The sequence below is a fragment of the Blennius ocellaris genome (genome assembly GCF_963422515.1).
Source record: "Blennius ocellaris genome assembly, chromosome: 23".
Lineage (NCBI taxonomy): Eukaryota > Metazoa > Chordata > Actinopteri > Blenniiformes > Blenniidae > Blennius > Blennius ocellaris.
In genome coordinates, this window is record NC_137672.1 from 15,037,373 (window position 1) to 15,060,478 (window position 23,106).

General features: G+C 40.5%; 4 protein-coding genes across 4 annotated transcripts; all 4 read right to left on the reverse strand.

The window, feature by feature from the left end:
* Window positions 1-760: 760 nt before the first annotated feature.
* Window positions 761-3,054, reverse strand: LOC308147121 (G-protein coupled receptor 4). The gene is made up of 3 exons (XM_080519205.1): window positions 2,941-3,054; window positions 2,032-2,851; window positions 761-1,762 (listed from the first exon to the last, which is right to left on the reverse strand). The coding sequence occupies exons 2-3, from the start codon at window positions 2,610-2,612 to the stop codon at window positions 1,339-1,341; spliced, it is 1,005 nt and encodes a 334-aa protein (XP_080375331.1). The 5' UTR covers window positions 2,613-2,851; window positions 2,941-3,054; the 3' UTR covers window positions 761-1,338.
* A 2,322-nt stretch (window positions 3,055-5,376) lies between these two features.
* On the reverse strand, window positions 5,377-6,963 carry ugt5g1 (UDP glucuronosyltransferase 5 family, polypeptide G1; the record flags this gene model as incomplete). Its single annotated transcript, XM_080519281.1, has 1 exon — window positions 5,377-6,963. The coding sequence occupies one exon, from the start codon at window positions 6,961-6,963 to the stop codon at window positions 5,377-5,379; it is 1,587 nt and encodes a 528-aa protein (XP_080375407.1).
* Window positions 6,964-11,612: 4,649 nt separating this feature from the next.
* LOC308147296 (cornifelin homolog A-like) lies at window positions 11,613-13,133 on the reverse strand (the record flags this gene model as incomplete). The annotated part of the gene is made up of 3 exons (XM_080519403.1): window positions 11,613-11,726; window positions 12,522-12,676; window positions 13,019-13,133. The coding sequence occupies 3 exons, from the start codon at window positions 13,131-13,133 to the stop codon at window positions 11,613-11,615; spliced, it is 384 nt and encodes a 127-aa protein (XP_080375529.1).
* Window positions 13,134-17,074: 3,941 nt separating this feature from the next.
* LOC308147297 (placenta-specific gene 8 protein-like) lies at window positions 17,075-22,187 on the reverse strand (the record flags this gene model as incomplete). Its single annotated transcript, XM_080519404.1, has 3 exons — window positions 17,075-17,251; window positions 21,812-21,966; window positions 22,088-22,187. The coding sequence occupies 3 exons, from the start codon at window positions 22,185-22,187 to the stop codon at window positions 17,075-17,077; spliced, it is 432 nt and encodes a 143-aa protein (XP_080375530.1).
* Window positions 22,188-23,106: the final 919 nt, after the last annotated feature.

Consider the following 23,106-nt stretch of genomic DNA (forward strand, 5'->3'; position numbering starts at 1 on the left):
AGAAATAGCAACAGAAATAAAGAAGTTGTTTCGAAATACTATTTGTGCATGTAGTCAAAGAGCAATGCATATGTTTTTATTTTTTGTTTAATTTTCATTAAATATATTAACAGAATATGAGCATAAAAAGCTCATCGAGGAGAGTAGTTGATAGTTGTTTGGTAAATGGGCATTTACTATTTACCGTTTTAGCTATACGAAAGGCTCCGACTAGATATTGAGGAATGTGTCATGGTTCACATTTGAGATTCTGACTCTTGTCTCTGGTTTCAGGCTCCTTAACTTCTCCTCCTCGTGTCTCATTGCTGTTTCCTGATGTCTTCACCTGCGCCTCAGTGTGTAATTGTCTTCACCTGGGGGCTGTGGTATATATTGGCCGTCTTCTGGTTGTTTGCTCGTCTGTGTTTCTGTGTGGGGAGTTCTCAGTCTGTGTTCCGGTTCCTGCTTTGCAGTGCCTCATTATCTCCTGTGATCTTGAGGACTTTAAGGACTTTTTTTTTTTTTTATTATTAATTTGCCCTCACCCTAACCCAAAAAGAATTTAGCATTTGTGAATGTGTGAAGTTACTGCAAAAAGGGTGTTCCTCTTTTGGATTTCAACCAAGCAGACTCTTTGAAGAACAAAGCAACAACTTTGAGAAGCTTTTTAGAATTTATTGAGATGTACCAAGAACAAGAGTTAGAATCTATTAGCATTATGAGTTGAGAATCATACAAAACAAGTCAAAACTATTTGAAATCTGTTTGAAAGTTGGGGATTCATACAAATGGACTCTACTCATATAGCAAAATTGCACTGCTTCAGAAGTCCTGATGCTCTGTTTAAAAATAATGACAAAAAGCCGATTGTTTGTAGTCCTTCTTTTAAAAAAAACAAAAAAAAACCTAAAAGGTTTACATTTGTAAACATACCAGTCAAAAGTGGGTTTACTCCACAATGAATTATTTATTTCCATGCAATGAAAAGACAAGAATAAATACATATTGGGAGTAACATCTTTCATGCTCTTATCGGCTCGTAAAGTTCGTGAAGTTTTGACAGAAATTAAAACCTGGATTCTCATCTTTCTTCTGTTGGATTTCTGCAAGCAAAGTTATTCCACCTTGACGTCTGTTCATTCAAAAGTGTTCAGCATAAAGATGATCACAAAAAAACAACTATGAATTGTATGAGAATAATTCTTTAGATGAGGGTTTGGAAACACTCACTGGCATTATTAGTGGATTTATTGAAAGGAAGAGCTTAGACTGTGTATAAACTGAACACACATATTTCCACTGGGTGGCACAATTGTTCCTGACTGAACTTCAGGAGTCAGACTTGTGGTCAAGTCAAACTTATATTGCCAGGAGGCTGCTGTGTCTTGTCTCACACTCCCTCTGGGCGTGTGGGTGAGCTCTGGTACTGAGGGTCAGGCTCTTCTGGGTAGTTTGCCCTCTTCCTAAACAGGGCAGGGACCTTTGCAGCTCCAGGCGAGCATCGGAGCACAGGAAGATGTAGAAGAGGGGATCGAGTAAGGTGTTGAGGCTGGTCAGACCATAGCACAGGCGGTAGACGAGGAAAATTGATCTTTCGAATCCACACGGCTCGTCTGTCAACAGGAGGGACACGAATCTGTATCCGCCCATGAGGTGGTAGGGTCCGAACACGACGATGAAGTTGATGGTGATCACGATGAGGATTCCCACTATTTTGTGGCGTTCTTGATCTGAAACAGACGGGGATCGCCGCAGTGTCACGCCGATGTGGGCTGAAGTGTATCTGAGGAAGAAAGCAGAACTTTCTTAGAAAAGATATATCAAAATAGTCAATATCCATAAAACATAGGAAAGGTTGAGGTTTCCTTGTTGAACTCACAAACAAGGAAACATATGACCAAGGGATTTTTAAACAGTTGTCCTCACTTCAGTCTGAATAGATACCATTGGAAAACTTAAAACATTAAAAAAATGTCTTGCAGTAAAACAGCCTCTTATTGTATGTGGAGAAACAAAATACACGCAAAGGAAATTTTTTTTTTTTGAGCTCACCCAAGTATGGTACATGGCAGCAGAAAGCCCAGAAGCACGGTGGCAATCTTGAAGTGAGCGTGTTTGGGGCTGACGGGGTACTGCTCCAAACACAGCAGCCGCTCAGAGTCAAACACAGACGGCAGCAGCCCGCTCAGGCAGAACAGAAAGGTCAGTGTCCACACCGCGATACCCGCCACGGCCGCCACTTTGACGGTCCGCACGCCACGGCTGCTCAGTGGGTACACGATGGCCAGGCAGCGATCCAGCGCTATCAGGCACAGGAACATCACGCTGGCGTAGACGTTCACGTAGAACACGTAGCCCACCAGCTCACAGGTGAGCTGTCCGTAAGGCCAGCGGTGCGCCCCTTGGAGGTACAGGATCCACAGTGGCAGCGTGAGCAGCTGGAGGAGGTCCGACAGCAGCAGGTTGAGGATGTAGACCAGCTGACAGCCTCCCCCGCCGGAACGGCCCAGGTGGTACAGTCCCCAGAGAGAGAGCAGGTTGCTGGGGAGTCCCAAAGAGAAGATGAGGCCATACATACAAGTCAGGCCAAATGTGTCCGTGTCCAAAGGGAGGTCACAGGTGTCATTGGACATGTCTCTGGTGATCAATCACCTGACATGAGAAAACGTGACCTCAACCAGGCACTGAGTGTCAAAGAACCTCCGCCTTTTAAAATAAAGTCCCTTCTGCTGTGAGCTTCATGCATTTGATTATCTTGAGTCCATTGTTTGACGCTCATGAATCTATTCCACCGTGGAAAACCTCAGTGTGTGTCCTCATAGAGACCGTTAACTCTTCGAAGTTTCCTGGATCCATCGACAGAAACAAGCACCTGCAAAGCACATGGATTCAGGACTTTCAGTGTCAACAGGTGCATGAGGAATTGAAATGCAAATCAAAACACCAACAATATTTACTCACCCCCTCAAAGCACTGAGACCGATTTGCCTCAAACAGCGTGAGTTCTGCTGTGGCAGGGCGACCTGTGTTCACCAAATGCTGGGAACAATTTGTCTCGACAGAGTCTCGTCTATTCAGTGATCGTTTCCTCCGCAGGAAACCCACTTCTTCAGCTTTAAAGGCAACATCCTGAGACAGGAGAACGCCTTTCTGCTCCAGAACAAAAACATACTCTTATTTTCTGTGCCTCCCTCTATTGCGGTCAAGTAGTAGTCACAATGATTAAGGATGGAGAGAGGCAAGGGAGGGGAGGAACTGATGTATAGTGTGTGCTAATGTCCTTTAGATTGTTTGTTGTTGGCTCTGATCCATTACACACTTTAACCCTTATGTGGTCTTTTTACATAAACATTTCTGAAAAAAACAAACAAACAATATGTATGTATATGCACACAATTATATTTGTTTAGGGTGAGTAAATTGGGATAGGTCATGCATGGAGATGTGTGAATACATATCATTGGCTTGTATCAGTTTACTTATGGGGCCGCAGGCTGAGAATAAACTGTACATACTTTTATGACAAATGTGGAAGTCCCTATATTCATATGCATGTATTCATGCCATGAGGTGTGGCTTTAGAAAGACTTGCTCTAACCTGGATAAAACAGGTCTAAAAGATAGAAAACTGATTATTGATGTGACTGTGTGAGTGCATCATGTCAATGAGAAGATTATCTGGCATGCTTTCAGGATTGCTTGATCTCACAAACTTAATTTTTACCCAAGGAAATATACACTTAAGAGTTCAAAAGAGGAATTGAACTCTGGGTCTTATAACCACTGAGCTGACCATTTATTTTACGAAGAAAACTTGTCAGCTGCAGACTTGCATGCATCAAATGAGCTATTTCTCACAAATGTACCAGTTGAAGATAGACATACTGACCACTTACTTATGGTGTCACTTTATCATCAGGCGCTAACAATGGCAGCCAAAACAATGAATGCAACAATAGTTGAGGACACATTTTGATTTGACTGTCGGGTCAGAGTTAAGCTAAGGTTAGGGTTGAATAAGGTCAACGTGAGAACGATAAGATCTCCCACAATGATTTAAACGTATATATATGTCCTTGTGTGTGTAGTTCCAGGCCTGTAGCATCTCATTTTTAAGTCAAACTGGATTTATGAGATTAAAAACATAGGAATCTTTGGAAGTGTCTTTTTTTTCTGTAAAAGCAACATTTCTGAGATAAATGAAATACAAAATAACATATTCTACTTTCAATGTTTATTTCAATTAGGGTTTGCATCCAGTTTTTGTGGTGAATTAACTGCAGAGACCTTTTCTCAAGCACGATAAGGAGGAAAAGTGAAACACAATTCAAATTGTTTGAGTAAAGAATGGGCCTATAAAGACAATAGGTGTTAGTCAGTATTTTTACCGCATGGTTTCAAAAAGAGGAGGGTCCAATCACTCACTTAGCTTCCTTTGAATGCCACAAATATCTGATTTATTTAATGACCCAAGAGGGTTCCTGATCAAAATGAATTGTCCTCTGAGGCTTTTACTCCCACTATCTGCTCTCCGGGACTTTTTTCACGTCAGTCTCGCTGAACCTGAACACATCGGCTGGAGAGGAAAGTGTCCCTGGAGAGGGTCCCATAGCAGAGGCAGCTTGATAAACTGTCTCTGTCTCTGCACAAATATAATCTTGCCGTGTCAGACAGCCTGTGCATGGAGAGATGAGAATGAAGCCTGTGAGCTTTTTTTTTTTTTTTTTTTCTTAATTTGTTTTTTATCAAAGCACAGTATTCTGCTACACTTTGAGCAACCAGCAGTCACGTTCACAGAAGTAAAACATAGAAAAGTAGAACAACTACTGTTATACGGACTGGTTTAATGCAGCTGTTTGGCTTTAGGCTCATGAATGCCAGAATTAACGCTTAAGCATAAAAGTTTGATATGGAAACCTGTTGACAAGTTATTTTTTCTGTAGCCAAATGAGTCAAAACGATGATCTGATTGTATCTAATTAAAGATTTCAGAGCAAATCAAACATGGAGAAAGGCCTTTATTTTCTGTAGAAAAGAGAGAAGGCAGACGTGGCAAAGATCATTGTCAATCATTATAGATAAGCATGTCAGATTAAATGTTGACCAGTTTTATTATTTTGAACAGAAATACATTTCTTTCAGGCAAAGGCATGACAACAATTATGGTGGGTTGGCAATGTTGGGAAAGGTTACCCAAAACACTGGAGTAAACTATTGTTTATAATTTCCTGCTTTTAAAATCTCTGGTATCAGAGCAGATCTCATTTGCTATGAAACGATTAAGGACCTGAAGTTTGAACTTGAATTTAACCTCCAAACATGTTGGATGATTTTTTCCCCCCAAGAACAAAATAAAAAACTTTTAGCAGCACTTAAAAAGAATCCTCTTTGGTTGAATTACTCTTTTTTCATTTTTCTCCTGGAACTCCGGCAGCAACAATTCCTGCAGACAAAGACTAAAACCCAGATAAAGGTTCCAGTCACGACCATAAAGAAAGCGGCCACATCCAGGCAAAAGTAGGTATACCAAGGCATCTTAAAACCTACAGGCTGGAGATGTGGCGCTCCTGCATTCCTGATGACATACTCAATCCAGAAGATCGCATTGTCCATAGGAGAGATCGGTCGGTCGCGATGTAGCTGGGAGAGACGTTGGATGTTGTTTCGGTAAGAGGCATTCTCAAGAACATCCTTAACAGCATCCAGAAAGTTCTCTTTGGTCAGTGAATAGGCCTCTACCACCTGAGCTGCACCACGCACCTTCAACCTGAGTAGGTTGTCAAATTGATCAATAATGAGGGGTATACCCAGAACCGGAACGGCGTGGTAAATGGCCTCATACATGCCGTTGGTACCTCCATGGGCTACAAACAGACGAGTCTTGGGGTGTCCCAGGAGATCGCCCTGAGGGAGCCATTTTACCAGCAAGGTGTTATTGCCTAGTGATGAGGGCGGTTCTCCAACAAACCTCCAAACTACCTTCTGAGGGAGTTCGGCGAAAGCAGCCGCGATGGCTTCTGTGGTCTCCCGGGGTAATGCAGACACTATTGTCCCGATAGACATTACCACCACTCCGTGCTCCCCAGAGCTCTGCACGAAGGCTTCCAACTCGGCAGGTAGGGGCTGGACCTCATTGCACTGGAAACCGCCAATGTGGACCACGTTTGGCATGGTGGGCCGAGGAAACTCATAGATGAAGTCTGTCCGCAGCAGCCAGATGTCAGCTGCAAGCTGCAGTGACTGCAAGTCAGTTCCAGGAGGGAAATGTCGCTGGAATATATCTGAATAGGGAGGGTTGATTACATAATACTGCTGAAACACACTGTAGACATAGTGTAGCATGTTCATGGTCCTTTCTGGAAAATCCATCTGGTCATGGAGTTCACTTCCTGATACCGGGACATAAGAGACAGGTGAGGGAGCGACAGTAAGATGACCTTCTCCAAAATTAATCCAGCGCACATTGAAAACCATGGGCAGCTTGAGGTAGCTACCTAGAAGAACCCCAATAGTCAAACATGGGTCTGTTAACATTAAGTCAAACTTTTCGTCTTGTAGTCTCTTCATAAATACTGGGTCATCTAACATGGAGGTAACTGCTCTCGCCAGGATCACGTGTCCCGCTGTCATCATGTGTGTGATCAAGCGCTGCTGGCAAAACGTACGTATGAAAGTCGGATAACGGCGACACTGCATAACATATTGGAGCACTTTATTATAGTGTTCCTTGTCTGTTTCATCTTCCAACATGGGCACGTTAATGGCCGTGTAAATCGAGGAGTTGCTGGGGATGTACCAGCTCTTGGCGGAGCGCAGCACCGTGATGGCGTGGCCTCTTGAGTGCAGCTCTCGGAGGATCACCTCCATGTTGATCCAGTGGCTGCCGTCGACGGGCACGACCAGGATCCTGCCACCACTGCAGGAGGGAGGGTTCAGCAACAGCAGGCAGAGCAGTGTCAGGGATAAAGGGAGTGTGTTGGACATTTCCTAGAAGAAAAAGCAAAAAGCTAGCATTATCCATGCACGTCAATTGAACAGTGTCTGGCACCTCTGAGCCAAATGTAACAAATTATCTACATATACTGTATTTCTTCTTTTTTAATTTACAAATGGTACTCATGAGCACCCTTGATTATTAATACATTGATTAAATCTGAATGTAGGTGGATTACAAATGCAAGCAAATTGACATGCTTAAATCTCTATGCTGTACATCCCCCATTGGTCCAGACAGACATCTTTGTGTAGGTGCAGTTTTCAAGTTCTAGACTCCAGAATATGTTCCATAAATGGTCAGCTAACTTTGAACAGACAGTAATTCCTAACTCAACTGATCTTCTCAAATTAGTTCAACTCACAGCAGTTTAGTATAGTATTATTCGCTTCTTGTTTATCCCACTCAACATGTCTCAGATCAATTTGATTGGATGGACGAGACTTTATAGTCTTCTCGTCTATCCAATCAAATAGTCTGGAGTTCAGTATTTATAGTGGTGGGATTGGTAATTCCTGGGTGTGTAGTTGAAACTGCCTCCCATTGTAATGTTTATATGCTGCTTTCTAGTTGCCCTTGATGTTTTGATTCCCTAATTTAGCATGATGTCATTTCATCGGATTCAATAAATCACTGCTTTGCAAGCCAGACAACAATACAAACGTCTCCAATAAGTCTTTTCACTGAAGAGCACTGAAACTGCTTAACTTTATACACACAGTCAATATTGCAGCAGTGTTGTGAAAATATGAATACACCTTGCTGACATGCCACATTCTGCACAGCCATCTTAAAAAAATAATGTTTGGGTCTTTGAAGCTGTCCCAAGAAATAGCCTCAGGATATTAACCTAAAGGAGGCAGTTCTTGTATCCAATCCAATCCAATCCAATTTATTTATAAAGCACTATTAAAAACAACTCAGTTGACCAAAGTGCTGTACAACAACATAACAAAACAATTATAAATACAACAATACAGTGGCCGCACAAAATACACTTGGAACAATAAAAGTCAACTTCAACACTGGTTAAAAGCCAAAGAGAACATGCGAGTTTTAAGATGTGATTTAAAAACATGAATTGAGTCAGCCTGTCTAATGAACAGAGGAAGCTCATTCCACAGTTTTGGACCAACCACAGAAAACGCTCGGTCTCCTCTTAGTCTACGATGCGTCTGAGGGACCGAGAGCAACGCTTGATCAGCTGACCTGAGTGAACGTGCTGGGGAGTACGACATGAGCAGGTCGGACAGGTATCGAGGGGCAAGGCCATTGAGACTTTTAAAAACAAATAACAGAATTTTAAAATCAATTGTATCACTTCAGCGTGGCAACAGCTCGGATTTATTTTCAACCGGAAAGCAGCATTAGTAAATGTGTGGGTCGTTGGCAACAAAGTCGTCAGAGAGTCGTGAAGGTCACATGCTTTTCCATTTCACTGGTTGTTAAGTTATCTTGAGGGAATTAAGTGCAAAATAGTTGGACAAATGTTTCTCTCAAACCAATCTTTCTTGACACAGTGTGAATGCACAGCAGTTGTCCTCAGTAGTTGTGAGCTTTTAAACTAGGAGTTTAAAGACCAATTGTTATGAAAGTGATTTTAAATACCTGCTTTCTGATTGGGCAAAACATTTATTAAATTACAAGGCACTTTTACAGATGAAAAACCCAACAACTGTCATCAACGTATGAAAGATTTTCTAAGGTGTGCTGTAGATATGTATTGTCTTTTTTGAAATGCACAGATGTAGTTACGATACTGAGCATGGGCTCATTTTATTATTTTCAGACCAAGTTTTTAAATTTTTTTTATTGCTGCCTGTTGGCAGTTATGTTATGAGTTATGTTGAATGACATTGATAAGAAATCAAAGTGAACTCATGTTATTGTTTTATATGCTGTCCCATGCGCAACACACTATTGGAAAGTAATGAAGTGGATGCAAGAAATAAATATAAAAATAATTCTGTTGGAAATCAAAGAGAGAAAACTCACCTCCTTCGGCTTGAGTTCCCAGTCATGTAGTGTTTCTGTTGCCACAGAGCTTCACTTGTACACTCATAGGGCCTCTACAATCAGGACAAAGTCCAGCACGTGGATGAGAATTAGCTGTGAAAGGTCTACACCTCATGTTTCACAACAAAGGTCACTGTTTACTAGTTCGGTATTTGTGACTTTGTGATAGTTCAAGAGAGACCTTTCTTTTTAATGTCAGTCTACACCTTAAATAATTCAATCCACTCAAGTAAAATCAAGTCATCAGATTTGACCTCTTGTTCAAGGTATATTTGTGGGCAATACAGGTTCCCACGATAAATCTGAGATTATTACTCAGTTTCAGGTTTTGCAGTGTAGATACTTTATTATTATTATTTTTTTTAGCAATTATTACTTTGGATGAGGAACCCTCTCCATGAAGTGTGAGACAGGCGTGGCTGCGGAACGAGGGAAGGAGGAAGCAGCAAGGTCAGGCTGGGGAGGAAAAATAAAGTGGTGATTACAATAACACCGCGACCCACTGCTCAACAGTCATATCAGTGAACCGCAGCCTTCCCCCCTGCTCTCCTCTGCCTCTCTGGAGTTGTATGAATGTGCACCAGGGAGCAACAGTCAGTTCGAGGTAACAGCAGCTCACAGAATCACAGCCACGCAGCTCTCGTCTAATAAACTGCTGTTGTTTGTCAGAATAACTGCAGATCAGTGCCTGTTGTTCATCATTCACTATGAGAAAGAGCTGCAGAGAGGCCAGAGTTTTCTGGTAAAACAACAGAATAAACCACACGGATCTTACTTACAGTGAAATAAGGCAAAAGAGCTGGTGTTTTGGAATTATGTAATTGGTCACATGTCAGAATGCAAACAACCAATAGGGAGGATGGAGATCATCCTCTGTCGTGCAGCTCAGTCTGATTCCACTACATCATGTAAGTTAAAGGAATCACACCCATTTAAAGATGTTACTTCGAAAGAAAACCAGGCTAAAAAAAAAGCTATCCTACACTTAAACACTACATTAATAAAAAAGAAGGTATATTACCATAATGTAATTCAGATCCCTTCTTCCTCATAAAAGCACCACACGTTCATTCATGAAAAGGCGAGACTCAGATGACCTTTCTCAACACAGGCACACACCAGTGGACGAGAAGGTGCTATGAAATAAAACCAAACGAAATGGTGCTCTGGAGGAGACATTTGAATTGCAGCCAGTCAGGGTTTGAGAGACCGAAGCTGCACATTGCTGCCAAACACGTCCGTTGCCATGGTGAACACTCCAATCAGGAAGGCCCGAAAATCAAAAACAGGCACCACGATGTGTCTCGTGGGACTGTTTCTACATTCATTGCACCTTTTCAAAGCTGACCTCCTGCTCACAAACATGTGAACAAAGCTGCTAAGACGTTTGCTGGTTTCAGAGCTTTTCCTTCCTCCAATTGTTCCGTGTCATGATATGGCTCATTTAGATCCCCATGACGGTGTTCACAGGCTTTTCTCAGATACTGTTTACTATTAATCAAAACACATGTTGGAATTTCATGCAACCCTGACGCTGGAGTTGAAATCAAACCTTTGAAGGTATTTTCAAGTGGTTTTCTTGTTTTTATTCAAACTTTGTTTGTACCAACTCACATTTGCGGTTAAATAGTTATTTGTAGGTAATTTGACCTCTGGCTCTTGCATGCTTACGTCACATTATTACGAAACAAAAGCTTTTTGGCATTCATAAGCTTGAATGACCTTTGAATCGATAAGATTGTTACTTTATTTACATGTATAACCTTCATTTACAGATGGCACCACTGCAATACGGGGTCTAACGATATCAAATAGCTGATCTATGTTAGTTTTTTGTAGTTGTTTTTTAGCCACGACCTACGTTCATAGATATAGAACTATGTGCATTAATGCATAGAAAGCCTGCTTTATCATAGAAAGATCATGCACAAATTAATTGGTCCTGCACACAGACAAAAACTAATGACAAAACAGCCTTACTGTCATGATGGTCTGTACAGAGAAGTACGGAAGAGGGAAAATATAGCATATTAGGCTCAGCCAATGTAAATAATCAAACATTATTGGAAGAAAAAAAAAATAGCTCATACACTTGGGGATTCAATTTCAAGAATAGTTAAATTCCAGAACTTGCAAACTCTTGTTTACTTTTTCATATTGAAAGTGAAATAAAACATCCACTGTATGAAAAGACCAGTTAAATTGAAACTATTTGTGGAAAAACTCAGTGATACAACCTGAGAAATGCAGCTAGTTTGTACAAACATGTAAGTTTAATATCAAACTGAAATTAAAGTAAAAAGACGGACAAATTGTTAATAAAAACCCAAACAACTTTATTCCCTAAAATCAAACCAATTTTTCCACCGTGATTCTGTTTTAAGAATCACTTGCAAAACCAAAATTACAATAAAAGGGCTAATAAAGCTTGCGAAGGTCTGTGAGCACATTCATCAGCTCATCTTTTTGAGTTCCTTCCTCTAGAATGCGTTTTCCTTTTAGCAGAGCACAGTTTAGCTCCATATTTAAAAACACCTAACTGTTGAGTTCCCAAGAATGACTCATGAGCTGCAGTTATTGAACCTCTCTAATTGTTTTGTACTACTTACATGTACAAGTTAAGCTAATTCTTGATGGCTGTGATCGGTTTCGTCCTGGTTTTGATCTCTCTGGATATCTGACACCAGGTGCAAGGCCCGCAGAAGCAGGCGTACACGCAGTCCTTACATACCGTTCCCTGTGAAGACAGAGTCACCGTTAGACAAGGGGGTGGTAAGAAGGGAACTAGTCTGATTTCAGCGTTTCTGACGATTCGATGTAAACGGACATCGATTTTCACAACGTTGCCGTGTAAAATTCAAACAATTCTGAAACGATAACAATACATTTTCACATCAAAATGTGTGTAAATGGGGTCTCGGAGTTTCTCTGCTTTGCTCCAGTCCCTCACAAATTTCTGACACACTCTGAATCTTTCCTGCTGCTCTGCTTCTGTTTTGTACTGCTCATGTTTTTTTTGTTTTTTTTTATTCTGCTGTGTAGCTTTTATTCATTGTGACAGTTTTCTTGCTTTGTCAGTTAGATAATTGAAGTTTTTTTTCAGTGGCACTGTAGCATCATTCTGCTGTAATGCAGTGACACCTAGTGGTCCCAGATGGTATATAACAGTAAATATAAATTGCATGAATGTTCAAAAACCTTAAAAAAGAACATTTTAAATGCGACGTATAGTCCACAAAAAAACAGTAAACATGCAAAACTGCATGACGCAACAAACACCCTCACAGTGGTCATGAAAGATTTGCATACCCATGAAACTAGTTATATTTTCCCAGTCTTTAATCGCAGAAGACCACAGTGTGTGACCTTCTTTAACGAGCACGCCACATGAATTGCTGGATGTTTGTGGGAAGTGTGTACACAGATTGTGGTGAACAGGTCGGAGGCTGATCACAGATTAGATAAAGACGGAATGCAGCAGTGACTCTGATGCTGGTGTTCCAGTACTGATAAAGCCGCGCTGTGTAAGTACCTCGATCCCGTATCGCTGGCGCACCGACACCCTGAGGGCCGTGGTCATCGGCGGGATGACCCCGAAAGCATCCAGCACTGGTAGCAACGGACACTCGCCGGCCTCGTGAGCCGTAATACAGGTGAAGCAGGGTAAGCACCAGAACGCAAAGCAACCTGAGACAAAGATGTGCTGATTAGAGATCACAGCTGGATAACATCAGCCCCAATACATCCCATGCTGAGCTTCTGGGCCTCGTTTCCACACATTATCACAGTTGAACTCTCTAAACCAGTCAGAACGCAGAATAGCACAAATCCTTTCCACCCTTTAACAGCATGCTAAAATTCCACAGAGTGATAAGAGGGTCGTTAGTTTCAGGTTTCACGGAGACAAGAGTGTGTGCTTTAACCACGGCATGTGTACCAAGAGTTGTGTCCACATGTCGTCTGATGTCCTGGACTTTGTCAAGTGTGTTCACCTGTTCTTTCTGCACGAAAACAAAGCAGAGCACTCACAGTGGGGAAGGTCCTGGAAGCAGTCAAGGACGCCGGAGGACCACTCGTTGGATGTGGAGGACGCGATGAAGGGCCGGGGTTGGGTCATGACTGTATTGTTGATCTTACCCCACATGTCTACAGCACAAAATTAATATATTCAAACTGATTTTAGATCATATTAGGTTTTTTTTTCCACACAAGCAAACACTGTCTGGGGATGTCTTCAGATTAGACTAGATTTGCTTCATTTTCTATAAAAATAGTTGTGGACAACAACAAATCTTCCAAGAGGCATTATTTTGGATAATTTCATGCTTAATGCATAGAAAACACAATTACCTATTACTTTTATTTGCATTTTTTCCAAATAGCCTCATAACTGCAGAAGTTCTACCTTGCTGAGAATTGCAAAATAAAGCAAACTTTTTTTTTGAGAACTGTCATTCATTGATTCTGTCTTCTATCTTCTCTCTGGATGCCCCATTAACTTTTTGTTTCTATCTTGTAGTCTGAGCTGTATGCTGCCTACTGTGCTTTTTTTCCTTGTTCATTTCTCATTTATTTAGTTAGAACATGTTTTAACTTTTATAAAGTTGATCCATCACTTTGGACTATATACCAAAACTGCAGCTTATGTTGACTTTTTGAAGTTTGATAACCAGCATTTTGTCAGGTCTAAACCCCTGAAATAGGTAAATAAAGAGAAGACACGTGAATCAAGAAACAATCAAGGTACTTGCAGCAAGGGAAGACACCAAGTTCACCTCACAGGGTTCACCCAGAAGTCTTCACAGAACGCTCTCTACCAGCCTTCTTTATTGATAGCTCAGTGGGCGGGTTCACAAGTTGTAAAAACACACTGGTTCAAACTGGGTCCTGTGGTCTGTCTTACATGATCGTAAAAACACAACTAATTCGAAGGGGGGAGAAACACAAACACTTAACAGATAAAGATCTCATGTGAGGTACAGGGGCTGCAGTCCACTGCACCCAAAGGTCTAGAATTTGCACAAGCATGAACAAATGATAATGAAACATTTCTCCTTACAGATTTAGAATGATCAAATTGCATTTTATTTGCATTTGCATTGTGGTTCTGCTGGAGGTTTCTTCCTGCTCTGCTTGCTCATTTGAAACTGCTGGAGTTCTTTAGATTTATTTTGAACGTGATGAGATGACTGTGTTGTCATTGCTTGACGACCTTATCTCTAAGTATATCTTAATGCGATCAAGTCCTCAATACGCAATGTGAAAATTTTAAACATTGTGTATTGGAAGTGCTTGTGCTCTGTGTATGTGCAAGTAATATGTATGCTTTTCTGTAAGAAGAAGGATTTGTTCATGCATGAAGATCGTAGATTTCCCTCCTGCACCGGCATGTACAATTTAGCTCAACCAAGTTTGTGACGTTTAATGTATTGAAGATATTTGCAAAAGAAAGCTGCATTTCACAATCAATGAACCTCCAACTCAAAAAAATGCTGATTTTAAGGATTTCCAAGTTATATTACAATTTGTTTAATCTTTAAATTTATTCTTTATTCTTTATTTTAATCTGTGCACCTTGTACCTTATTTCTTTACCACAATATCTGTGTTTAAAAACTCAAATCTAAAACATCTGGAATTCAGTTTGATGGTATGCACAACCAAAGTATTGGACCAAGGTACAGGAATTTAACAGACTATCACCAGATAACCAAGCAGCTGTACAAATAATAAACTGACTTATATGGTCTATATTGTTTGTAATCCGCATTTTTCGTCATGAAATTAAACAAACTCTTAGGGTATTTTAAATCTCTAAATAAAACTACACTTCATAATATATGAAGGCATTGATGCATCAGTGTTGCTGTTCTTACCTTAATGTGCTCAAGCGTAAAGGGCAGACTGTGTTCAACACCTGGAAGGTGACTGACAGATCTGCAGGGCTTTGGGACATCTTGTATGGCTGCTAAGCAGCAGTAGGAACGACAGCGTGACGGGATACTGGAGGGACACGACACCGACCGGTCTTTCCAGTCTGACTCCGGACAAAATGTCGGCCACCAGACGTCTGTCCCTCTCGCATCATTTTACAAATCTCAGACGTTATCGCAGGTTGAAATGAAGTCACGTCTGAACTATGCTAGCAATTTGTTTGACCGCGATACGTGAAAAGGTTGAAGGAGACCGTCACGTTCACAGAGATGTTGTTGATTCAGACGCTTCCTTCAATTCTCATCAGTCTGCTGTTTGCACATCATCATTATCACAATATTGAAAGTTTGTTTTATAGAACCCGTTCGAACAATTCCGCAGAAATAGTGTTGAATTAGGTTGCAGCACCACTTTAATGATACAGACAGGAATATTTCATCATTGGATACTTGTCTTGTCCGTATGGATGCTGAAGATGAGAAAAAAAATGCAGACTGAATAGTAAAAACAACAGAAACAGAAATAAAAAGCAACAGTGAATACAAATTGGATACTAAAGTCACACATTGCTGCCACCCAGTGCACAAAATTAACAGTGCATGAATTTTACATATTGCATCTTTAATTTCCACAGGTGGTCAGATGATGGAAAGAAATGTAGCAATAGTGCAAATTGAATCAAAAAAATATAAAATTACGAGTACAAATAAAAAAAAGCTGATGATTTCACAAATATCTCAAGTTGAAAAGTACATGTAAAAACAACAACAAACAAATGAAAACATTTTCGGGAACATGAATGTCCAAGAAATCATTTAGGAGTGAGGAAAACCAACTTAAAAAACAACTTCTTTCTCTTGTCTTTTTTTTCTCTATATTGACTTTTTTTCCACACATGAGCCTAAACAACATGAACAGTTATGTGCTTGATGAGGTTTGCTCACAGAAAATCAAAAATCGTGTAGATTAAATCATTTATTGTAATGAACCAACCACCTTCTTCATTATTAGAAACAGATGCAGATCTATTTGTTAAGTTTAAAGTCCATCCCCAGTGTTTGTGACCTGGATGTTTGAGTTCCTGCACCAAACTTAAAGATTTGGCCAGAAATGACCCTCAAGATATTTATATTCACATTTTTTTGTGTGAGTTCAAAGCAGCTTTCTTCTTCGAGCAAATGCAGGAGATAACAAACTTCTTTGATTCAGCTATGGGGTTTCTTTTTTGAAGCCATACAGTAAAAAACTAAACATTTTTTGACAAGAGGGACTTAATAAAACACGGACGGCATAGCATGAAATGGGAATGCATATAGTTTTATATCCAAAAAGCTGAGGTATACACCACAGCAACTTTACAGTCCCATTAGATTTTGTAGGAGTGTAAATAAAAACATTTTCAACATCCAACTGAAACCCAGTGGACATTCATGGCATCCTGAGCCTATTCAATTCAATTTTAATATCCTGAGCATCATGAAGGGGATTATGTGTGCAGAAATACATGTGGGTGACTGCTCATCACATGGAGTTTTAAAGGAGGAACAACAAGAAGGGATAAAAGCAGAAAAGTCAACCACAGACAATATTGAAGGTCAGATGGCAAAGTCACTCTTCATAATGACTTCAGTTCAGTGCCAGTGAATCAAATGTTCCTCCTGCCAACATGGAACGTTTCATTTCACTAAACTGACTTTAGTGTACCATATGAAGCCAAAGCCCCATTTACGATACGACATTTCAAGTCAAAACACATCATTTTTGCATTAGCAATTCAGAAAAGTTTACTATTTGCTCTTTGAAGATTTCGCTCAAGATTTTGGACTCTTTCTGTTCATTTTTAAAAACTCAAATTATGTGATGAATCCTTTGTGCATCTGTGTTATTTCTCACTGCTGAATGAACCCCAGAAATGGGATTTTTTTCTTTTTTTCTTTTCTTTTTTTTTTAAAGACCCAATTAAAGAAGAGCTCGGGAATGAGTTTTTATCAAAGTTCATTCACTTCATCTTGGAACAAACTGAACTTTCCGCCTCGCTGCAGGACTCATTGTGTCTGCTCAATCCTCTGAGGTAACAGGGAGTGGCTGCAGACTGGAGGAAGTGTGATTAAATCCAACTCCTGTACTCTGGAGGACCAAGATCTGCCGGTGTTCAGACCAAGTGCGCCCCCTGCAGGGACGTCAGAGCGCTGTATCTGACCGAGGAGGAGGATGAAGAGGAGGAGGTGGAGTGGGATGCTGCTGCTCTTCTCTTCAGCTCCCTGGAGATCTGGAGCCAGGATAACGGGTAGCAGCAGCATCCGTACAGGCAGTCGCTCCACACGCTGCCCTGCAAGAGACGCAGAGAGCGGCCTGAACTCAGGTGGGAGGCTTGACACAAAGAGATGAACATTTCCATTTAAGTGCAAAGGAGATATCTTTACTGACATGTGTAGCGACCAATAATGTAACAAACTGCTGCACAGCACTTATCCTCAGTTAGTGAGTATGACAATTGTGTCATCCACTATAACTTTTATGCAAATTGCAAAAAACTTATTTCGACATACTGCAGTCCTATTTATGTATCAATACAATATTGGCTTCAGTCATTTATTTTCCTAAAATGTTACTCCTTATTACAATAACTTATTATAAAATTGGCAAAATGTTATTACTACAATTGCTCAAATATCCCATACGACTAAGTTATTCCTGATATTTAAAATGGATAAAACATTATTAGTTGTTACAGATGTGCAATACAACAGATCAGAAAAGCCACATTATAATGTGTGTGAGAGTGTAATTTATGTTAAAGAAAAAGACACACAAGGTGTATTTCTACTTCTTCTTCATGTCATCTGGTTCCCCGATGAGCAGTTTTGGGGGTTAAAGGAAATCTTCAGAGAAACCTCGACGTGGCAGTGGGAAGCTTGTTTCCATGACCTTTAAGGCACCACTAATCCATAAGTGTAAAACACATGAAGCAAACCGCTTCAAGAAAGAGAGTTGTCTTCTTGTGTTTTGGTGAGGATCCACCTTCTGGACACAGCCGGTTTCAGGCAGCCAGGTCTTTGCTCATAGCAACAGAAAGAAAACCAAAAACTAAAAGCTCTTGCCAGTTAGCGTCGGGCTGGAAAACATTGGTGGGTGAGATCTGATGGATCAATAAAGTCTGAGAGACCCAGTAAGAAGGCAGCAGCATGTAAAAGATCTCCATGTGCAGCTCGAGCATGTGACTTTCATGAGGCTGAGTCAGCACATATCCAAGAGTTGATCTTTCTTCTTTCTTTATGACAGCGTTATTTGTTATTCTCTAACCTTGTCTTGATAGGATTGTAATTGTGAGCTTTAGCACTGTGATTAATAGCCATTCAACCATGCTGTGAATTCAATGTGGGAGGTGACATCAACACAATCATCTCTTCACCTTCAAGGCTTAAGGATTCTGATACAATTGTGTGTTAAGTACTATAGTCGGACCTTCATCAGTGCAGAAGCTACTGAAGATCTACTCTTCATTGTCTCCAACAGACCGGGACATTTCCTATAGGGTCTTTGGTTCTCTCAGCCTGGTCTATAAGAAGTCCTTTTTGTTCTCTATGTATGCAAAACATTCAGTTTTAGTTCATGGCTGCAGACATACCTTTACCTATCTTTCGAAAAATTGCAATGCGAATCATGAGTGTACTGCTTTTTATTGAAAGATACAGTATTGTTCTCTCAGTCATCCCGGCTCCCCCGTGGATTCAGTGTAGGAGGGTGACACCAATGACTAAAATTATCAGTATGTGCCTGTGAACAGGCCTGTATGTATGTATATATCTATATGTAACTTGCAGGCTTGATCTTGATATATAGTATGCATATACATTTAACATACATAAAGAAGATTGTAGAAACCCAGCCTCCTGGTTTGTGCACTTTTCCATCATTTGGTTAATCAATGTGTTATTACATATTTGTAAGCTGTCAACTCACATTTTAACTTGCGTAATCTTCAAATTGTGTTGTCATGAAAGATGAGGGAATGTTAAGAATGTTCTTTTTTGCAGAATAAGTAATTTGTTTTTTAAACAAAATGACTATAAAATTACATGAAACTCAAAAGAACCATATTGACAAACAAAAGAGTTCCAAAATGATGCAATACAATCACAACAATATAAAAAGATGCAAGTCTATTACTCTATAGCACTAAAAGAGCAGAAGGTGAACAAAAGCATAACAGAACAAGATGACAATCTGCCACTAACACATACAAAAAAATCAGAGATGTAAAAGTCCTGCAAAGTGATGCAAAGGAAGCCACGGGTGCACAAAACCTCTGTCAAATATTTTCAGTGAAAATTGAACCCAAGAGACAAAAATACCCCATACAGATATGGAAAATAACCCAAATGGTATCCAAAAAAATATCCAAAAGGAATGAACAAACACAGCAAAGTGTAAGTTGACAAAGGAAGACAAGTAATGACATAGCACTTCAAAACATAGCTTGAAAACAACCACAGAGAGAAAAAAACCCAAAACAAAACAAAAAGACAGTAAGAGACAGACGGAAACAGATGCAAGATGATCAGACAGACACTAAAAGATACTACACATAGAAGCACAACATCTACACACTGAAGACTAGAGAACGACCAGGGATCCAAAAGAAACACAAAATATCCTTAAAAATACAGAAATCACACACACCAGAAATTTGAACAATGGCAGCCAAAAACCATCATATAGAGACACTAAAGGACCAGAAAGAGCCACAAAAAACCCTGAAATATTCAATACGGACACAAAAGTATGAGTAAACCTGATGGTTTTATTCACACGCATCATTGCTAAAACATGTTGACCTGAGAAGTAAACCGAAACAATAGAAGGATTGCAAAACTTTGATCTAATTGGCCTGAATCCGCAGCTTCATTCTCAATGCTACGCAGCATTAGCTTCTTCCACAACAACCTACATGCTGTGATCTGTTTTCATAAGAACTTCTGGCATCCTCCGAGCTCATGCTCTGCAATATTGACAGCGATCCACGGCCCACTCCGCCTCCAGAGAGGACAACATTACCAGCCGCCTCCTCTCCGATGGCAGCGCTCCAGCCTCTGCCTGCCTGGCCTCCAACCACTCCCACCACCTCCATCCCTTATCTGTGCTTCTCCTCGGCGGCCCAGAAACGGCCAGGCAGCGCTTATCCAGCCCATCAGACCTCACACCTTTCGCTCTGGCATGTGCCGTTTGCATGTGAAACATCTGCTCTGTGTTTAGAGGAGCACTGCTGGGTGACGGAGACTTGATGTGCGGCCATGCACGTGGGTGAACGTGTGGACAAACGGCACAGCAGGCGAGCGGGGCAGCAACAGCTTGCAGTTTAGTCATTCCATTATTTACAGCTCTTGTTACAGGACTATCCTTTTATTTATTACCTGATTTCATGTCGATGTACACACAGCAGCCATAAAATGGACAAGTTTGATGTTTTCAGTGAGTGTGACAACAGAAGAAAAGCAGGGTTGATAGTATGTCTGATTTGGGTTTAACCAAGTTTGCATTGCTAAGTTACCTTTGGGTTTTACTATAAATGTCACAGCTATTTCCCATGTGTCCTCTCACAGTGTCGCATCACTGGGATGTCTCGCTCGCCTCAGCTGTGATTATAATTACTCTGTTTAATTTAGCTGAAGGCAGAATGTGGCCCGGGGACAAGGAATTAGTTGATTTGGCGCTTATTCCGAGGTCACGACTACAGGAGACACCTTACTTGGCTAAATGACATGAACACCACAGGTTAAAGTGCTTTTGTGGATTTTTAAGTTTTTCTGCTTCCACAAAACTGTCAAATCATTTATGTCGCTTTCATCCTGTGATATTTTCATTAAGTTACAGAGAAGTCTAAATGAGTTGCTTCCATACAAGGCACAATGAACAGTGAAAACGATGTATGATGCAGGAAAAAAAATAGAAAAACTGTCATATAACTTCATATCAAGCAATGCACAACGATGTTATGAAACTGAACAAAAGTGTTGTACAGGGGTTCCCAAGCTGTGCAGGACTTGCTGTCAAAGGTGACATGAATAACAAGAAGGAGTCCAATTCTTTTCCTGCTCAGACGATGGTAAAATCAGATTACATTGTATACTATATATAGGAGAAAATAATACCAAACATAACGGTTCCCATTTGGATCTCAACACTGTTGAACGGGCGAGTTTAATTGAAGCTCTGCAACCACTGTCGCTCTGCAATTTGTTTTAATTAGACTGAAATGCCTTGCTTGGTTTCTTAAAATTACTTGAGCAGTTCCTCCCATCCATCTCTATACTAGTTTTATCCAACTTTGGCTTGAAGAGGGGCTGGGTGGTATTTCCCAGCTGGCATTGGGCGAATGTACGGTCCATCACAATGAGACACACAACTACCAACTCTATAAGCTTTTATTGTGAAATCTGAACTTAATCTAGTGATTTTGCTGTGTAAATTCAGCCAAAGAGCCATAAAAACTAAGGTTGATTGCCTTCCTTATTCATGTATATTGTTATTATCCAATTAGAAGATAGGGATGGGCCTTGTTGCCCAATATTTATAAGATATACTGATGATACCAATGACTGCAATCAATCTCTCTAACTGAGGAATGAAAATGATGACCAACAAACTAAGAATCTGGAGCTGCTGAGAGTAATCATAGTGAGAAAAAGATGCTCCACTGAGGGTAGAAACAGCCCCCATGTGGGAAACCAGACAGTGTAAATGATCACACTGTGATCCTGTTACCATCAACACACGAAAGGGACAAACATTGTGATTCAGATACATCTGCTACAAGTCCAATGGTGTGAAACTCAATATATATTGGCGATGGAGAGTAGTCATTGAAGAGGCAGATGTAATACTGTACCTTGATGTCATATCGCTCCCTGACGGACGCCCTCATGGCGAGGGAGGCCGGCGGCACACAACCAATACAGTCTAGCAGAGGCAGGAAGGGACAAGCACCCACTGCACTGGTCACCTTACAGGTGAACAGCGGGAGGCAGCACAGAGCCAAACAGCCTGCAGACACACAAACACAGGGTTTAACTCCTTGGTGGCGCAAACATGACAACTTGTCAACACTTCATTCCAACAGTCAACCAGAGTGGATGAGTCCTTTACCCCTTATACACACACTTACAGTCGCCGATGTCTTTGTAGCACTCACACAGGCCGGTGCTCCACTGACCTCCCTCATGAAATCGGCTCTGCGGCTGAGTCTGGATCGGCCGTCGGGACATGGCTGTCAATCTGTGACCATTGAGGAAGTTGGGGCATTGAAATGAGTGACTCATACAATATATATGATCACAAAAAGTTAAATTACAGTACAGCAAATTCGATCACCGTGTGAAAAGGAGTACAGAATGACGTTTTTTTTCTCCAAGGGAAAATAACATTTAAAGTGTCACAGATCATTGTAACTGTGAACAGTGTTGTACAATGAGCTGAAGTTAGAACGCTAATAAATAAAGGTCTGTATGATTTCTTATCAAGTGGAATTATTATTGACATTGACTATATGAGGGGTTTGAGAGGCGTGTACATTTTTAGTCTACTCTATATAATTAACCGATGATTATTTTTTTCTTATGTATGTTTTAAAATACAAAGTTTCCTCAAGTTATGCTTCTCCTCTTTGTTTAAATTGGTGAATTTTTATGGATACTTTGGATTTTGTTTTGTATTACACTTTCTCTGTCTTTACTTTATGTTTTTTCCTGTGAACCCAGACATTAGGCATAATATAAACAAAGGGACAATTACTTGTTTTTTTATAAGTGACAGAGTTTAAACCCACATGTTCTCCCATGATTTCTTCTCATACACATGAGAACAGAAATAATTCAACAACATGCATGTTCCTCTAAGATAAAATGCCCTCGGTGCTTCTTTTACTGCTGCAATATACCCACTACTGTGTTCAGACATCTCAAAGTGTCTGGAGAAAATTAGAAAGATGGTTTACTCATAAAGCATCAGAGATGACGCAAGCTCCAGGAAATGGTCTTTACAAATATTTAACCAAAAACTCGTCTGACCCATGTTTCAGACCCAGAGGGCGTTAACACAAGCCTCCCCGGCAATCTAAATTAGCAGTACATTATCCTGTTTTATGAACTGCTTCTACCTGCACTGCTCAAAAATCCTTGCACCAGT